At 59.1% G+C, this 14,039-nt stretch overlaps 1 protein-coding gene across 1 annotated transcript in view; it reads right to left on the reverse strand.

Annotated features, from left to right (window-relative positions):
- The window catches only part of LOC140406725 (histone-lysine N-methyltransferase SETD1A-like), a gene marked incomplete at its 3' end in the record, with an annotated part of 94,167 nt that overhangs the window by 35,210 nt on the left and 44,918 nt on the right, over positions 1 to 14,039 (reverse strand). The window contains exon 5 of the mRNA XM_072494674.1: positions 248 to 574. Coding sequence (XP_072350775.1) covers positions 248 to 574 — 327 coding nt within the window. The remainder of the gene's footprint in view (positions 1 to 247; positions 575 to 14,039) is intronic.

A 14,039-nucleotide genomic window follows, 5' to 3' on the forward strand; every position in this document is an offset into this window, starting at 1 on the left:
CCCAGAGGGGGAAAGGACAGTGTATCTAACACACTGTGACACCCGGTCCCAGAGGGGGAAAGGACAGTGTATCTAACACACTGTGACACCCGGTCCCAGAGGGGGAAAGGACAGTGTATCTAACACACTGTGCCACCCAGTCCCAGAGGGGGGGAAGGACAGTGTATCTAACACACTGTGACACCCGGTCCCAGAGGGGGGGAAGGACAGTGTATCTAACACACATTGATCCACACGCTTCACTCACCGGCCATTCCTGTGGCGACCTTGGCCGCGTGAATGGTTTCCTTCGCTTCTCGGGACTCCTTCATCTCTCTGATCTCTTTCCGGCCCTCTTTCTCCAGCTCCTCTTCACGCTCCTTCTCTGGCAGTTCCTCAATCTTCGTGCTGGGTGGCTCGACGAGCGATTCTCCTTTTACCTCCTTCTCCTCAGCGACAGAGCTGTCGACTGTTGAGTCGTCCATTGTGTCCGGGGCGTCCTCCTCTTCTTCAGAGCTGCTCTCAAAACCCGATGAGGGCTCGGACTCTTCTTCCGATTCGTCCACCTTCGAAGAGGTGTCACTCTCCACCTCATCTGCAAGGGAGAAGCAAACACACCTGATTCATCACATTGTAGTTCTCCTGAACCGCCCTCAGTATTGCTCTTCATCCCCATTGTCACTGCTCCTGACCCACCCCTGGCATTGCTCTTCATCCCCATTGTCACTGCTCCTGACCCACCCATGGCATTGCTCCTCATCCCCATTGTAACTGCTCCTGACCCACCCCTGGCAATGCTCCTCATCCCCACTGTCACTGCTCCTGACCCACCCCTGGCAATGCTCCTCATCCCCATTGTCACTGCTCCTGACCCACCCCTGGCAATGCTCCTCATGCCCATTGTCACTGCTCCTGACCCACCCCTGGCAATGCTCCTCATCCCCATTGTCACTGCTCCTGGCCCACCCCTGGCATTGCTCCTCATCCCCATTGTCACTGCTCCAGACCCACCCCTGGCAATGCTCCTCATCCCCATTGTCACTGCTCCTGGCCCACCCCTGGCAATGCTCCTCATCCCCATTGTCACTGCTCCTGGCCCACCCCTGGCATTGCTCCTCATCCCCATTGTCACTGCTCCTGACCCACCCCTGGCATTGCTCCTCATCCCCATTGTCACTGCTCCTGACCCACCCCTGGCAATGCTCCTCATCCCCACTGTCACTGCTCCTGACCCGCCCCTGGCAATGCTCCTCATCCCCATTGTCACTGCTCCTGACCCACCCCTGGCAATGCTCCTCATCCCCATTGTCACTGCTCCTGACCCACCCCTGGCAATGCTCCTCATCCCCACTGTCACTGCTCCTGACCCACCGCTGGCAATGCTCCTCATCCCCATTGTCAATGCTCCTGGCCCACCCCTGGCAATGCTCCTCATCCCCATTGTCACTGCTCCTGGCCCACCCCTGGCAATGCTCCTCATCCCCATTGTCAATGCTCCTGGCCCACCCCTGGCATTGCTCCTGATCCCCATTGTCAATGCTCCTGGCCCACCCCAGGCAATGCTCCTCATGCCCATTGTCACTGCTCCTGACCCACCCCTGGCAATGCTCCTGATCCCCATTGTCAATGCTCCTGACCCACCCCTGGCATTGCTCCTCATCCCCATTGTCACTGCTCCTGAATCACCCCTGGCAATGCACCTCATCCCCATTGTCACTGCTGCTTACCCACCCCTGGCATTGCTCCTCATCCCCACTGTCGCTGCTCCTGACCCACCCCTGGCAATGCTCCTCACCCCCACTGTCACTGCTCCTGACCCACCCCTGGCATTGCTCCTCATCCCCATTGTGACTGCTCCTGACCCACCCCTGGCAATGCTCCTCATCCCCATTGTCACTGCTCCTGGCCCACCCCTGGCATTGCTCCTCATCCCCATTGTCACTGCTCCTGGCCTACCCCTGGCAATGCTCCTCATCCCCATTGTCACTGCTCCTGACACAACCCTGGCATTGCTCCTCATCCCCATTGTCACTGCTCCTGACCCACCCCTGGCAATGCTCCTCATCCCCATTGTCACTGCTCCTGACCTACCCCTGGCATTGCTCCTCATCCTCACTGTCACTGCTCCTGACCCACCCCTGGCATCGCTCCTCATCCCCATCATCACTGCTCCTGACCCACCCCTGGCAATGCTCCTCATTCCCATTGTCACTGCTCCTGACCCACCCCTGGCAATGCTCCTCATCCCCATTGTCACTGCTCCTGGCCCACCCCTGGCATTGCTCCTCATCCCCATTGTCATTGCTCCAGACCCACCCCTGGCAATGCTCCTCATCCCCATTGTCACTGCTCCTGACCCACCCCTGGCATTGGTCCTCATCCCCATTGTCACTGCTCCTGACCCACCCCTGGCATTGCCCCTCATCCCCATTGTCAATGCTCCTGACCCACCCCTGGCAATGCTCCTCATCCCCATTGTCACTGCTCCTGACCCACCCCTGGCATTGCTCCTCATCCCCATTGTCAATGCTCCTGACCCACCCCTGGCAATGCTCCTCATCCCCCTTGTCACTGCTCCTGGCCAACCCCTGGCATTGCTCCTCATCCCCATTGTCAATGCTCCTGACCCACCCCTGGCAATGCTCCTCATCCCCACTGTCACTGCTCCTGACCCTCCCCTGGCAATGCTGCTCATCCTCATTGTCACTGCTCCTGACCCACCCCTGGCAATGCTCCTCATCCCCACTGTCACTGCTCCTGACCCACCCCTGGCAATGCTCCTCATCCCCATTGTCACTGCGCCTTGCCCACCCCTGGCATTGCTCCTCATTCCCATTGTGACTGCTCCTGACCCACCCCTGGCAATGCTCCTCATCCCCATTGTCACTACTCCTGGCCCACCCCTGGCATTGCTCCTCATCCCCATTGTCACTGCTCCTGGCCCACGCCTGGCATTGCTCCTCATCCCCATTGTCACTGCTCCTGACCCACCCCTGGCACTGCTCCTCATCCCCATTGTCACTGCTCCTTACCCATCCCTGGCATTGCTCCTCATCCCCATTGTCAGTGCTCCTGACCCACCCCTGGCATTGCTCCTCATCCCCATTGTCACTGCTCCTGACCCACCCCTGGCAATGCTCCTCATTTCCATTGTCACTGCTCCTGAACCACCCCTGGCAATGCTCCTCATCCCCATTGTCACTGCTCCAGACCCACCCCTGGCAATGCTCCTCATCCCCATTGTCACTGCTCCTGACCTACCCCTGGCAATGCTCCTCATCCCCACTGTCACTGCTCCTGACCCGCCCCTGGCAATGCTCCTCATCCCCATTGTCACTGCTCCTGACCCACCCCTGGCAATGCTCCTCATCCCCATTGTCTCTGCTCCTGACCCACCCCTGGCAATGCTCCTCATCCCCACTGTCACTGCTCCTGACCCACCCCTGGCAATGCTCCTCATCCCCATTGTCAATGCTCCTGGCCCACCCCTGGCAATGCTCCTCATCCCCATTGTCACTGCTCCTGGCCCACCCCTGGCAATGCTCCTCATCCCCATTGTCAATGCTCCTGGCCCACCCCTGGCATTGCTCCTCATCCCCATTGTCACTGCTCCTGGCCCACCCCAGGCAATGCTCCTCATGCCCATTGTCACTGCTCCTGACCCACCCCTGGCAATGCTCCTGATCCCCATTGTCAATGCTCCTGACCCACCCCTGGCATTGCTCCTCATCCCCATTGTCACTGCTCCTGACTCACCCCTGGCAATGCACCTCATCCCCACTGTCACTGCTGCTTACCCACCCCTGGCATTGCTCCTCATCCCCACTGTCGCTGCTCCTGACCCACCCCTGGCAATGCTCCTCACCCCCACTGTCACTGCTCCTGACCCACCCCTGGCATTGCAACTCATCCCCAGTGTGACTGCTCCTGACCCACCCCTGGCAATGCTCCTCATCCCCATTGTCACTGGTCCTGGCCCACCCCTGGCATTGCTCCTCATCCCCATTGTCACTGCTCCTGGCCCACGCCTGGCATTGCTCCTCATCCCCATTGTCACTGCTCCTGACCCACCCCTGGCACTGCTCCTCATCCCCATTGTCACTGCTCCTTACCCATCCCTGGCATTGCTCCTCATCCCCATTGTCACTGCTCCTGACCCACCCCTGGCAATGCTCCTCATCCCCATTGTCACTGCTCCTTACCCATCCCTGGCATTGCTCCTCATCCCCATTGTCACTGCTCCTGACCCACCCCTGGCATTGCTCCTCATCCCCATTGTCACTGCTCCTGACCCACCCCTGGCATTGCTCCTCATCCCCATTGTCACTGCTCCTGACTCACCCCTGGCAATGCTCCTCATCCCCATTGTCACTGCTCCTGAACCACCCCTGGCAATGCTCCTCATCCCCATTGTCACTGCTCCTGACCTACCCCTGGCATTGCTCCTCATCCTCACTGTCACTGCTCCTGACCCACCCCTGGCATCGCTCCTCATCCCCATCATCACTGCTCCTGACCCACCACTGGCAATGCTCCTCATCCCCATTGTCACTGCTCCAGATCCACCCCTGGCAATGCTCCAAATCTCCATTGTCACTGTTCCTGACCCACCCCTGGCAATGCTCCTCATTCCCATTGTCATTGCTCCTGACCCACCCCTGGCAATGCTCCTCATCCCCATTGTCACTGCTCCTGGCCCACCCCTGGCATTGCTCCTCATCCCCATTGTCATTGCTCCAGACCCACCCCTGGCAATGCTCCTCATCCCCATTGTCACTGCTCCTGACCCACCCCTGGCATTGCTCCTCATCCCCATTGTCACTGCTCCTGACCCACCCCTGGCATTGCCCCTCATCCCCATTGTCAATGCTCCTGACCCACCCCTGGCAATGCTCCTCATCCCCATTGTCACTGCTCCTCACCACCCCTGGCATTGCTCCTCATCCCCATTGTCAATGCTCCTGACCCACCCCTGGCAATGCTCCTCATCCCCACTGTCACTGCTCCTGACCCTCCCCTGGCAATGCTCCTCATCCTCATTGTCACTGCTCCTGACCCACCCCTGGCAATGCTCCTCATCCCCATTGTCACTGCTCCTGACCCACCCCTGGCATTGCTCCTCAGCCCCATTGTCACTGCGCCTTGCCCACCCCTGGCATTGCTCCTCATTCCCATTGTCACTGCTCCTGACCCACCCCTGGCATTGCTCCTCATCCCCATTGTCACTGCTCCTGACCCACCCCTGGCATTGCTCCTCATCCCCATTGTGACTGCTCCTGACCCACTCCTGGCAATGCTCCTCATCCCCATTGTCACTACTCCTGGCCCACCCCTGGCATTGCTCCTCATCCCCATTGTCACTGCTCCTGGCCCACGCCTGGCATTGCTCCTCAGCCCCATTGTCACTGCTCCTGACCCACCCCTGGCACTGCTCCTCATCCCCATTGTCACTGCTCCTTACCCATCCCTGGCATTGCTCCTCATCCCCATTGTCACTGCTCCTGACCCACCCCTGGCATTGCTCCTCATCCCCATTGTCACTGCTCCTGACCCACCCCTGGCATTGCTCCTCATCCCCATTGTCACTGCTCCTGACTCACCCCTGGCAATGCTCCTCATCCCCATTGTCACTGCTCCTGACCTACCCCTGGCAATGCTCCTCATCCCCATTGTCACTGCTCCTGACACAACCCTGGCATTGCTCCTCATCCCCATTGTCACTGCTCCTGACCCACCCCTAGCAATGCTCCTCATCCCCATTGTCACTGCTACTGACCTACCCCTGGCATTGCTCCTCATCCTCACTGTCACTGCTCCTGACCCACCCCTGGCATCGCTCCTCATCCACATCATCACTGCTCCTGACCCACCACTGGCAATGCTCCTCATCCCCATTGTCACTGCTCCAGATCCACCCCTGGCAATGCTCCAAATCTCCATTGTCACTGCTCCTGACCCACCCCTGGCAATGCTCCTCATTCCCATTGTCACTGCTCCTGACCCACCCCTGGCAATGCTCCTCATCCCCATTGTCACTGCTCCTGGCCCACCCCTGGCATTGCTCGTCATCCCCATTGTCATTGCTCCAGACCCACCCCTGGCAATGCTCCTCATCCCCATTGTCACTGCTCCTGACCCTCCCCTGGCAATGCTCCTCATCCTCATTGTCACTGCTCCTGACCCACCCCTGGCAATGCTCCTCATCCCCATTGTCACTGCTCCTGACCCACCCCTGGCATTGCTCCTCAGCCCCATTGTCACTGCGCCTTGCCCACCCCTGGCATTGCTCCTCATTCCCATTGTCACTGCTCCTGACCCACCCCTGGCATTGCTCCTCATCCCCATTGTCACTGCTCCTGACCCACCCCTGGCATTGCTCCTCATCCCCATTGTCACTGCTCCTGACTCACCCCTGGCAATGCTCCTCATCCCCATTGTCACTGCTCCTGACCTACCCCTGGCAATGCTCCTCATCCCCATTGTCACTGCTCCTGACCCAACCCTGGCATTGCTCCTCATCCACATTGTCACTGCTCCTGACCCACCCCTGGCATTGCTCCTCATCCCCATTGTCACTGCTCCTGACCCACCCCTGGCATTGCTCCTCATCCCCATTGTCACTGCTCCTGACCTACCCCTGGCAATGCTCCGCATCCCCATTGTCACTGCTCCTGACCCAACCCTGGCATTGCTCCTCATCCGCATTGTCACTGCTCCTGACCCACCCCTGGCATTGCACCCCATCCTCACTGTCACTGCTCCTGACCCACCCCTGGCATCGCTCCTCATCCCCATCGTCACTGCTCCTGACCCACCACTGGCAATGCTCCTCATCCCCATTGTCACTGCTCCAGATCCACCCCTGGCATCGCTCCTCATCCCCATTGTCACTGCTCCTGACCCACCCCTGGCAATGCTCCTCATCCCAATTGTCACTGCTCCTGACCCACCCCTAGGCATTGCTCCTCATCCCCATTGTCACTCTCCTCCTTACCCACCCCTGGCATTGCTCCTCATCGCCATTGTCACTGCTCCTGACCCACCCCTCGTATTGCTTCTCATTCCCATTGTCACTGCTCCTGGCCCACCCCTGGCAATGCTCTTCATCCCCATTGTCACTGCTCCTGACCCACCCCTGACATTGCTCCTCATCCCCATTGTCACTGCTCCTGACCCACCCCTGGCATTGCTCTTCATTGCAATTGTCACTGCTCCAGACCCACCCCTGGCAATGCTCCTCATCCCCATTGTCCCTGCTCCTGACCCACCTCTGGCAATGCTCCTCATCCCCATTTTCACTGCTCCTGATCCCACCCCTGGCAATGCTCATCATCACCATTGTCACAGCTCCTGACCCACCCCTGGCATCGCTCCTGATCCCCATTGTCACTGCTCCTGACTCACCCCTGGCATTGCTCCTCATCCCCATGGTCACTGCTCCTGACCCACCCCTGGCATCGCTCCTCATCCCCTTTGTCACTGCTCCTGACCCACCCCTGGCATTGCTCCTCATCCCCATTGTCACTGCGCCTGACCCACCCCTGGCATAGCTCTTCATTGCAATTGTCACTGCTCCAGACCCACCCCGGCAATGCTCCTCATCCCCATTGTCACTGCTCCTGACCCACCTCTGGCAATGCTCCCCATCCCCATTTTCACTGCTCCTGGCCCCCCCCTGGCAATGCTCATCATCCCCATTGTCATTGCTCCTGACCCACCCCTGGCATCGCTCCTGATCCCCATTGTCACTGCCCCTGACTTACCCCTGGCATTGCTCCTCATCCCCATTGTCACTGCTCCTGACCCACCCCTGGCATCGCTCCTCATCCCCATTGTCACTGCTCCTGACTCACCCCTGGCATTGCTCCTCATCCCCATTGTCACTGCTCCTGACTCACCCCTGGCATTGATCCTCATCCCCATTGTCACTGCTCCTGACCCACCCCTGGCAATGCTCCTCATCCCCATTGTCACTGCTCCTGACACACCCGGCATTGCTCCTCATCCCCACTGTCACTGCTCCTGACCCACCCCTTGCAATGCTCCTCATTTCCATTGTCACTGCTCCTGACCCACCCCTGGCAATGCTCCTCATCCCCATTGTCACTGCTCCAGACCCACCCCTGGCAATGGTCCTCATTTCCATTGTCACTGCTCCTGACCCACCCCTGGCAATGCTCCTGATCCTCATTGTCACTGCTCCTGACCCACCCCTGGCATTGCTCCTCATCCCCATTGTCACTGCTCCTTACCCACCCCTGGCATCGCTCCTCATCCCCATTGTCACTGCTCCTGACCCACCCCTGGCATCGCTCCTCATCCCCACTGTCACTGCTCCTGACCCACCCCTGGCAACGCTCCTCATCCCCATTGTCACAGCTCCTGACCCACCCCTGGCAATGCTCCACATTTCCATTGTCACTGCTCCTGACCCACCCCTGGCATCGATCCTGATCCCAATTGTCACTGCTCCTGACTCACCCCTGGCATTGCTCCTCATCCCCATTGTCACTGCTCCTGACCCACCCCTGGCATCGCTCCTCATCCCCATTGTCACTGCTCCTGACTCACCCCTGGCAATGCTCCTCATCCCCATTGTCACTGCTCCTGACTCACCCCTGGCATTGCTCCTCATCCCCATTGTCACTGCTCCTGACCCACCCCAGGCAATGCTCCTCATCCCCATTGTCACTGCTCCTGACCCACCCGGCATTGCTCCTCATCCCCACTGTCACTGCTCCTGACCCACCCCTGGCAATGCTCCTCATTTCCATTGTCACTGCTCCTGACCCACCCCTGGCAATGCTCCTCATCCCCATTGTCACTGCTCCAGACCCACCCCTGGCAATGCTCCTCATTTCCATTGTCACTGCTCCTGACCCACCCCTGGCAATGCTCCTCATCCTCATTGTCACTGCTCCAGACCTACCCCGGGCAATGCTCCTCATCCCCATTGTCACTGTTCCAGACTCACCCCTGGCATTGCTCCTCATCCCCATTGTCACTGCTCCTGAACCACCCCTGGCATTGCTCCTCATCCCCATTGTCACTGCTCCTTAACCACCCCTGGCATCGCTCCTCATCCCCATTGTCACTGCTCCTGACCCACCCCTGGCATCGCTCCTCATCCCCACTGTCACTGCTCCTGACCCACCCCTGGCAACGCTCCTCATCCCCATTGTCACTGCTCCTGACCCACCCCTGGCAATGCTCCTCATTTCCATTGTCACTGCTCCTGACCCACCCCAGGCAATGTTCCTCATCCCTATTGTCACTGTCCAGACCCACCCCTGGCAATGCTCCTCATCCCCATTGCCACTGCTCCAGACTCACCCCTGGCATTGCTCCTCATCCCCATTGTCACTGCTCCTGACCCACCCCTGGCAATGCTCCTCATTCTCATTGTCACTGCTCCTGACCCACCCCTGGCATTGCTCCTCATACCCATTGTCACTGCTCCTCAACCACCCCTGGCATTGCTCCTCATCCCCATTGTCACTGCTCCTGACTCACCCCTGGCAATGCTCCTCATCCCCATTGTCACTGCTCCTGGCCCACCCCTGGCAATGCTCCTCATCCCCATTGTCAATGCTCCTGGCCCACCCCTGGCAATGCTCCTCATCCCCATTGTCAATGCTCCTGGCCCACCCCTGGCATTGCTCCTCATCCCCATTGTCACTGCTCCTGGCCCACCCCAGGCAATGCTCCTCATGCCCATTGTCACTGCCCCTGACCCACCCATGGCAATGCTCCTGATCCCCATTGTCAATGCTCCTGACCCACCCCTGGCATTGCTCCTCATCCCCATTGTCACTGCTCCTGACTCACCCCTGGCAATGCACCTCATCCCCACTGTCACTGCTGCTGACCCACCCCTGGCATTGCTCCTCATCCCCACTGTCGCTGCTCCTGACCCACCCCTGGCAATGCTCCTCACCCCCACTGTCACTGCTCCTGACCCACCCCTGGCATTGCTCCTCATCCCCATTGTGACTGCTCCTGACCCACCCCTTGCAATGCTCCTCATCCCCATTGTCACTGCTCCTGGCCCACCCCTGGCATTGCTCCTCATCCCCATTGTCACTGCTCCTGGCCCACGCCTGGCATTGCTCCTCATCCCCATTGTCACTGCTCCTGACCCACCCCTGGCACTGCTCCTCATCCCCATTGTCACTGCTCCTTACCCATCCCTGGCATTGCTCCTCATCCCCATTGTCACTGCTCCTGACCTACCCCTGGCATTGCTCCTCATCCCCATTGTCACTGCTCCTGACCCACCCCTGGCATTGCTCCTCATCCCCATTGTCACTGCTCCTGACTCACCCCTGGCAATGCTCCTCATCCCCATTGTCACTGCTCCTGACCTACCCCTGGCAATGCTCCTCATCCCCATTGTCACTGCTCCTGACACAACCCTGGCATTGCTCCTCATCCCCATTGTCACTGCTCCTGACCCACCCCTGGCAATGCTCCTCATCCCCATTGTCACTGCTCCTGACCTACCCCTGGCATTGCTCCTCATCCTCACTGTCACTGCTCCTGACCCACCCCTGGCATCGCACCTCATCCCCATCATCACTGCTCCTGACCCACCACTGGCAATGCTCCTCATCCCCATTGTCACTGCTCCAGATCCACCCCTGGCAATGCTCCAAATCTCCATTGTCACTGCTCCTGACCCACCCCTGGCAATGCTCCTCATTCCCATTGTCACTGCTCCTGACCCACCCCTGGCAATGCTCCTCATCCCCATCGTCACTGCTCCTGGCCCACCCCTGGCATTGCTCCTCATCCCCATTGTCATTGCTCCAGACCCACCCCTGGCAATGCTCCTCATCCCCATTGTCACTGCTCCTGACCCACCCCTGGCATTGCTCCTCATCCCCATTGTCACTGCTCCTGACCCACCCCTGGCATTGCCCCTCATCCCCATTGTCAATGCTCCTGACCCACCGCTGGCAATGCTCCTCATCCCCATTGTCACTGCTCCTGACCCACCCCTGGCATTGCTCCTCATCCCCATTGTCAATGCTCCTGACCCACCCCTGGCAATGCTCCTCATCCCCCTTGTCACTGCTCCTGGCCCACCCCAGGCATTGCTCCTCATCCCCATTGTCAATGCTCCTGACCCACCCCTGGCAATGCTCCTCATCCCCACTGTCACTGCTCCTGACCCTCCCCTGGCAATGCTCCTCATCCTCATTGTCACTGCTCCTGACCCACCCCTGGCAATGCTCCTCATCCCCATTGTCACTGCTCCTGACCCACCCCTGGCATTGCTCCTCAGCCCCATTGTCACTGCGCCTTGCCCACCCCTGGCATTGCTCCTCATTCCCATTGTCACTGCTCCTGACCCACCCCTGGCATTGCTCCTCATCCCCATTGTCACTGCTCCTGACCCACCCCTGGCATTGCTCCTCATCCCCATTGTCACTGCTCCTGACTCACCCCTGGCAATGCTCCTCATCCCCATTGTCACTGCTCCTGACCTACCCCTGGCAATGCTCCTCATCCCCATTGTCACTGCTCCTGACCCACCCCTGGCATTGCACCCCATCCTCACTGTCACTGCTCCTGACCCACCCCTGGCATCGCTCCTCATCCCCATCGTCACTGCTCCTGACCCACCACTGGCAATGCTCCTCATCCCCATTGTCACTGCTCCAGATCCACCCCTGGCATCGCTCCTCATCCCCATTGTCACTGCTCCTGACCCACCCCTGGCAATGCTCCTCATCCCAATTGTCACTGCTCCTGACCCACCCCTAGGCATTGCTCCTCATCCCCATTGTCACTCTCCTCCTTACCCACCCCTGGCATTGCTCCCAATCCCCATTGTCACTGCTCCTGGCCCACCCCTGGCATCGCTCCTCATCCCCATTGTCACTGCTCCTGACTCACCCCTGGCATTGCTCCTCATCCCCATTGTCACTGCTCCTGACCCACCCCTGGCATTGCTCCTCATCCACATTGTCACTGCTCCAACCTACCCCTGGCAATGCTCCTCATCCCCATTGTCACTGCTCCTGACCCACCCCTGGCATTGCTCCTCATCCCCATTGTCACTGCTCCTGGCCCACCCCTGGCATTGCTCCTCATCCCCATTGTCACTGCTCCTTACCCACCCCTAGCATTGCTCCTCATCCACATTGTCACTGCTCCAACCTACCCCTGGCAATGCTCCTCATCCCCATTGTCACTGCTCCTGACCCAACCCTGGCATTGCTCCTTATCCCCATTGTCACTGCTCCTGACCCACCCCTGGCATTGCTCCTCATCCCCATTGTCACTGCTCCTGACCCACCCCAGGCATTGCTCCTCATCCCCATTGTCACTGCTCCTTACCCATCCCTCGCATTGCTCCTCATCCCCATTGTCACTGCTCCTGACCCACCCCTGGCATTGCTCCTCATCCCCATCATCACTGCTCCTGACCCACCACTGGCAATGCTCCTCATCCCCATTGTCACTTCTCCATATCCACCCCTGGCAATGCTCCAAATCTCCATTGTCACTGCTCCTGACCCACCCCTGGCAATGCTCCTCATTCCCATTGTCACTGCTCCTGACCCACCCCTGGCATTGCTCCTCATACCCATTGTCACTGCTCCTCAACCACCCCTGGCATTGCTCCTCATCCCCATTGTCACTGCTCCTGACCCACCCCTGGCATTGCTCCTCATCCCCATTGTCACTGCTCCTGACTCACCCCTGGCAATGCTCCTCATCCCCATTGTCACTGCTCCTGGCCCACTCCTGGCATTGCTCCTCATCCCCATTGTCACTGCTCCTGGCCTACCCCTGGCAAAGCTCCTCATCCCCATTGTCACTGCTCCTGGCCCACCCCTGGCATCGCTCCTCATCCCCATTGTCACTGCTCCTGACTCACCCCTGGCATTGCTCCTCATCCCCATTGTCACTGCTCCTGACCCACCACTGGCTATGCTCCTCATCCCCATTGTCACTGCTCCTGACTCACCCCTGGCATTGCTCCTCATCCCCATTGTCACTACTCCTGACCCACCCCTGGCATTGCTCCTCATCCACATTGTCACTGCTCCAACCTACCCCTGGCAATGCTCCTCATCCCCATTGTCACTGCTCCTGACCCAACCCTGGCATTGCTCCTCAGCCCCATTGTCACTGCTCCTGACCCACCCCTGGCATTGCTCCTCATCCCCATTGTCACTGCTCCTGACCCACCCCAGGCATTGCTCCTCATCCCCATTGTCACTGCTCCTTACCCATCCCTCGCATTGCTCCTCATCCCCATTGTCACTGCTCCTGACCCACCCCTGGCATTGCTCCTCATTCCCATCATCATTGCTCCTGACCCACCACTGGCAATGCTCCTCATCCCCATTGTCACTTCTCCATATCCACCCCTGGCAATGTTCCAAATCTCCATTGTCACTGCTCCTGACCCACTCCTGGCAATGCTCCTCATTCCCATTGTCACTGCTCCTGACCCACCCCTGGCAATGCTCCTCATCCCCATTGTCACTGCTCCTGGCCCACCCCTGGCATTGCTCCTCATCCCCATTGTCATTGCTCCAGACCCACCCCTGGCAATGCTCCTCATCCCCATTGTCACTGCTCCTGACCCACCCCTGGCATTGTTCCTCATCCCCATTGTCACTGCTCCTGACCCACCCCTGGCATTGCTCCTCATCCCCATTGTCAATTATCCTGACCCACCCCTGGCAATGCTCCTCATCCCCATTGTCACTGCTCCTGACCCACCCCTGGCAATGCTCCTCATCCCCATTGTCTCTGCTCCTGACCCACCCCTGGCAATGCTCCTCATCCCCACTGTCACTGCTCCTGACCCACCCCTGGCAATGCTCCTCATCCCCATTGTCAATGCTCCTGGCCCACCCCTGGCAATGCTCCTCATCCCCATTGTCACTGCTCCTGGCCCACCCCTGGCAATGCTCCTCATCCCCATTGTCAATGCTCCTGGCCCACCCCTGGCATTGCTCCTCATCCCCATTGTCACTGCTCCTGGCCCACCCCAGGCAATGCTCCTCATGCCCATTGTCACTGCTCCTGACCCACCC

The sequence above is a fragment of the Scyliorhinus torazame genome, unplaced genomic scaffold, assembly GCF_047496885.1.
Source record: "Scyliorhinus torazame isolate Kashiwa2021f unplaced genomic scaffold, sScyTor2.1 scaffold_807, whole genome shotgun sequence".
Lineage (NCBI taxonomy): Eukaryota > Metazoa > Chordata > Chondrichthyes > Carcharhiniformes > Scyliorhinidae > Scyliorhinus > Scyliorhinus torazame.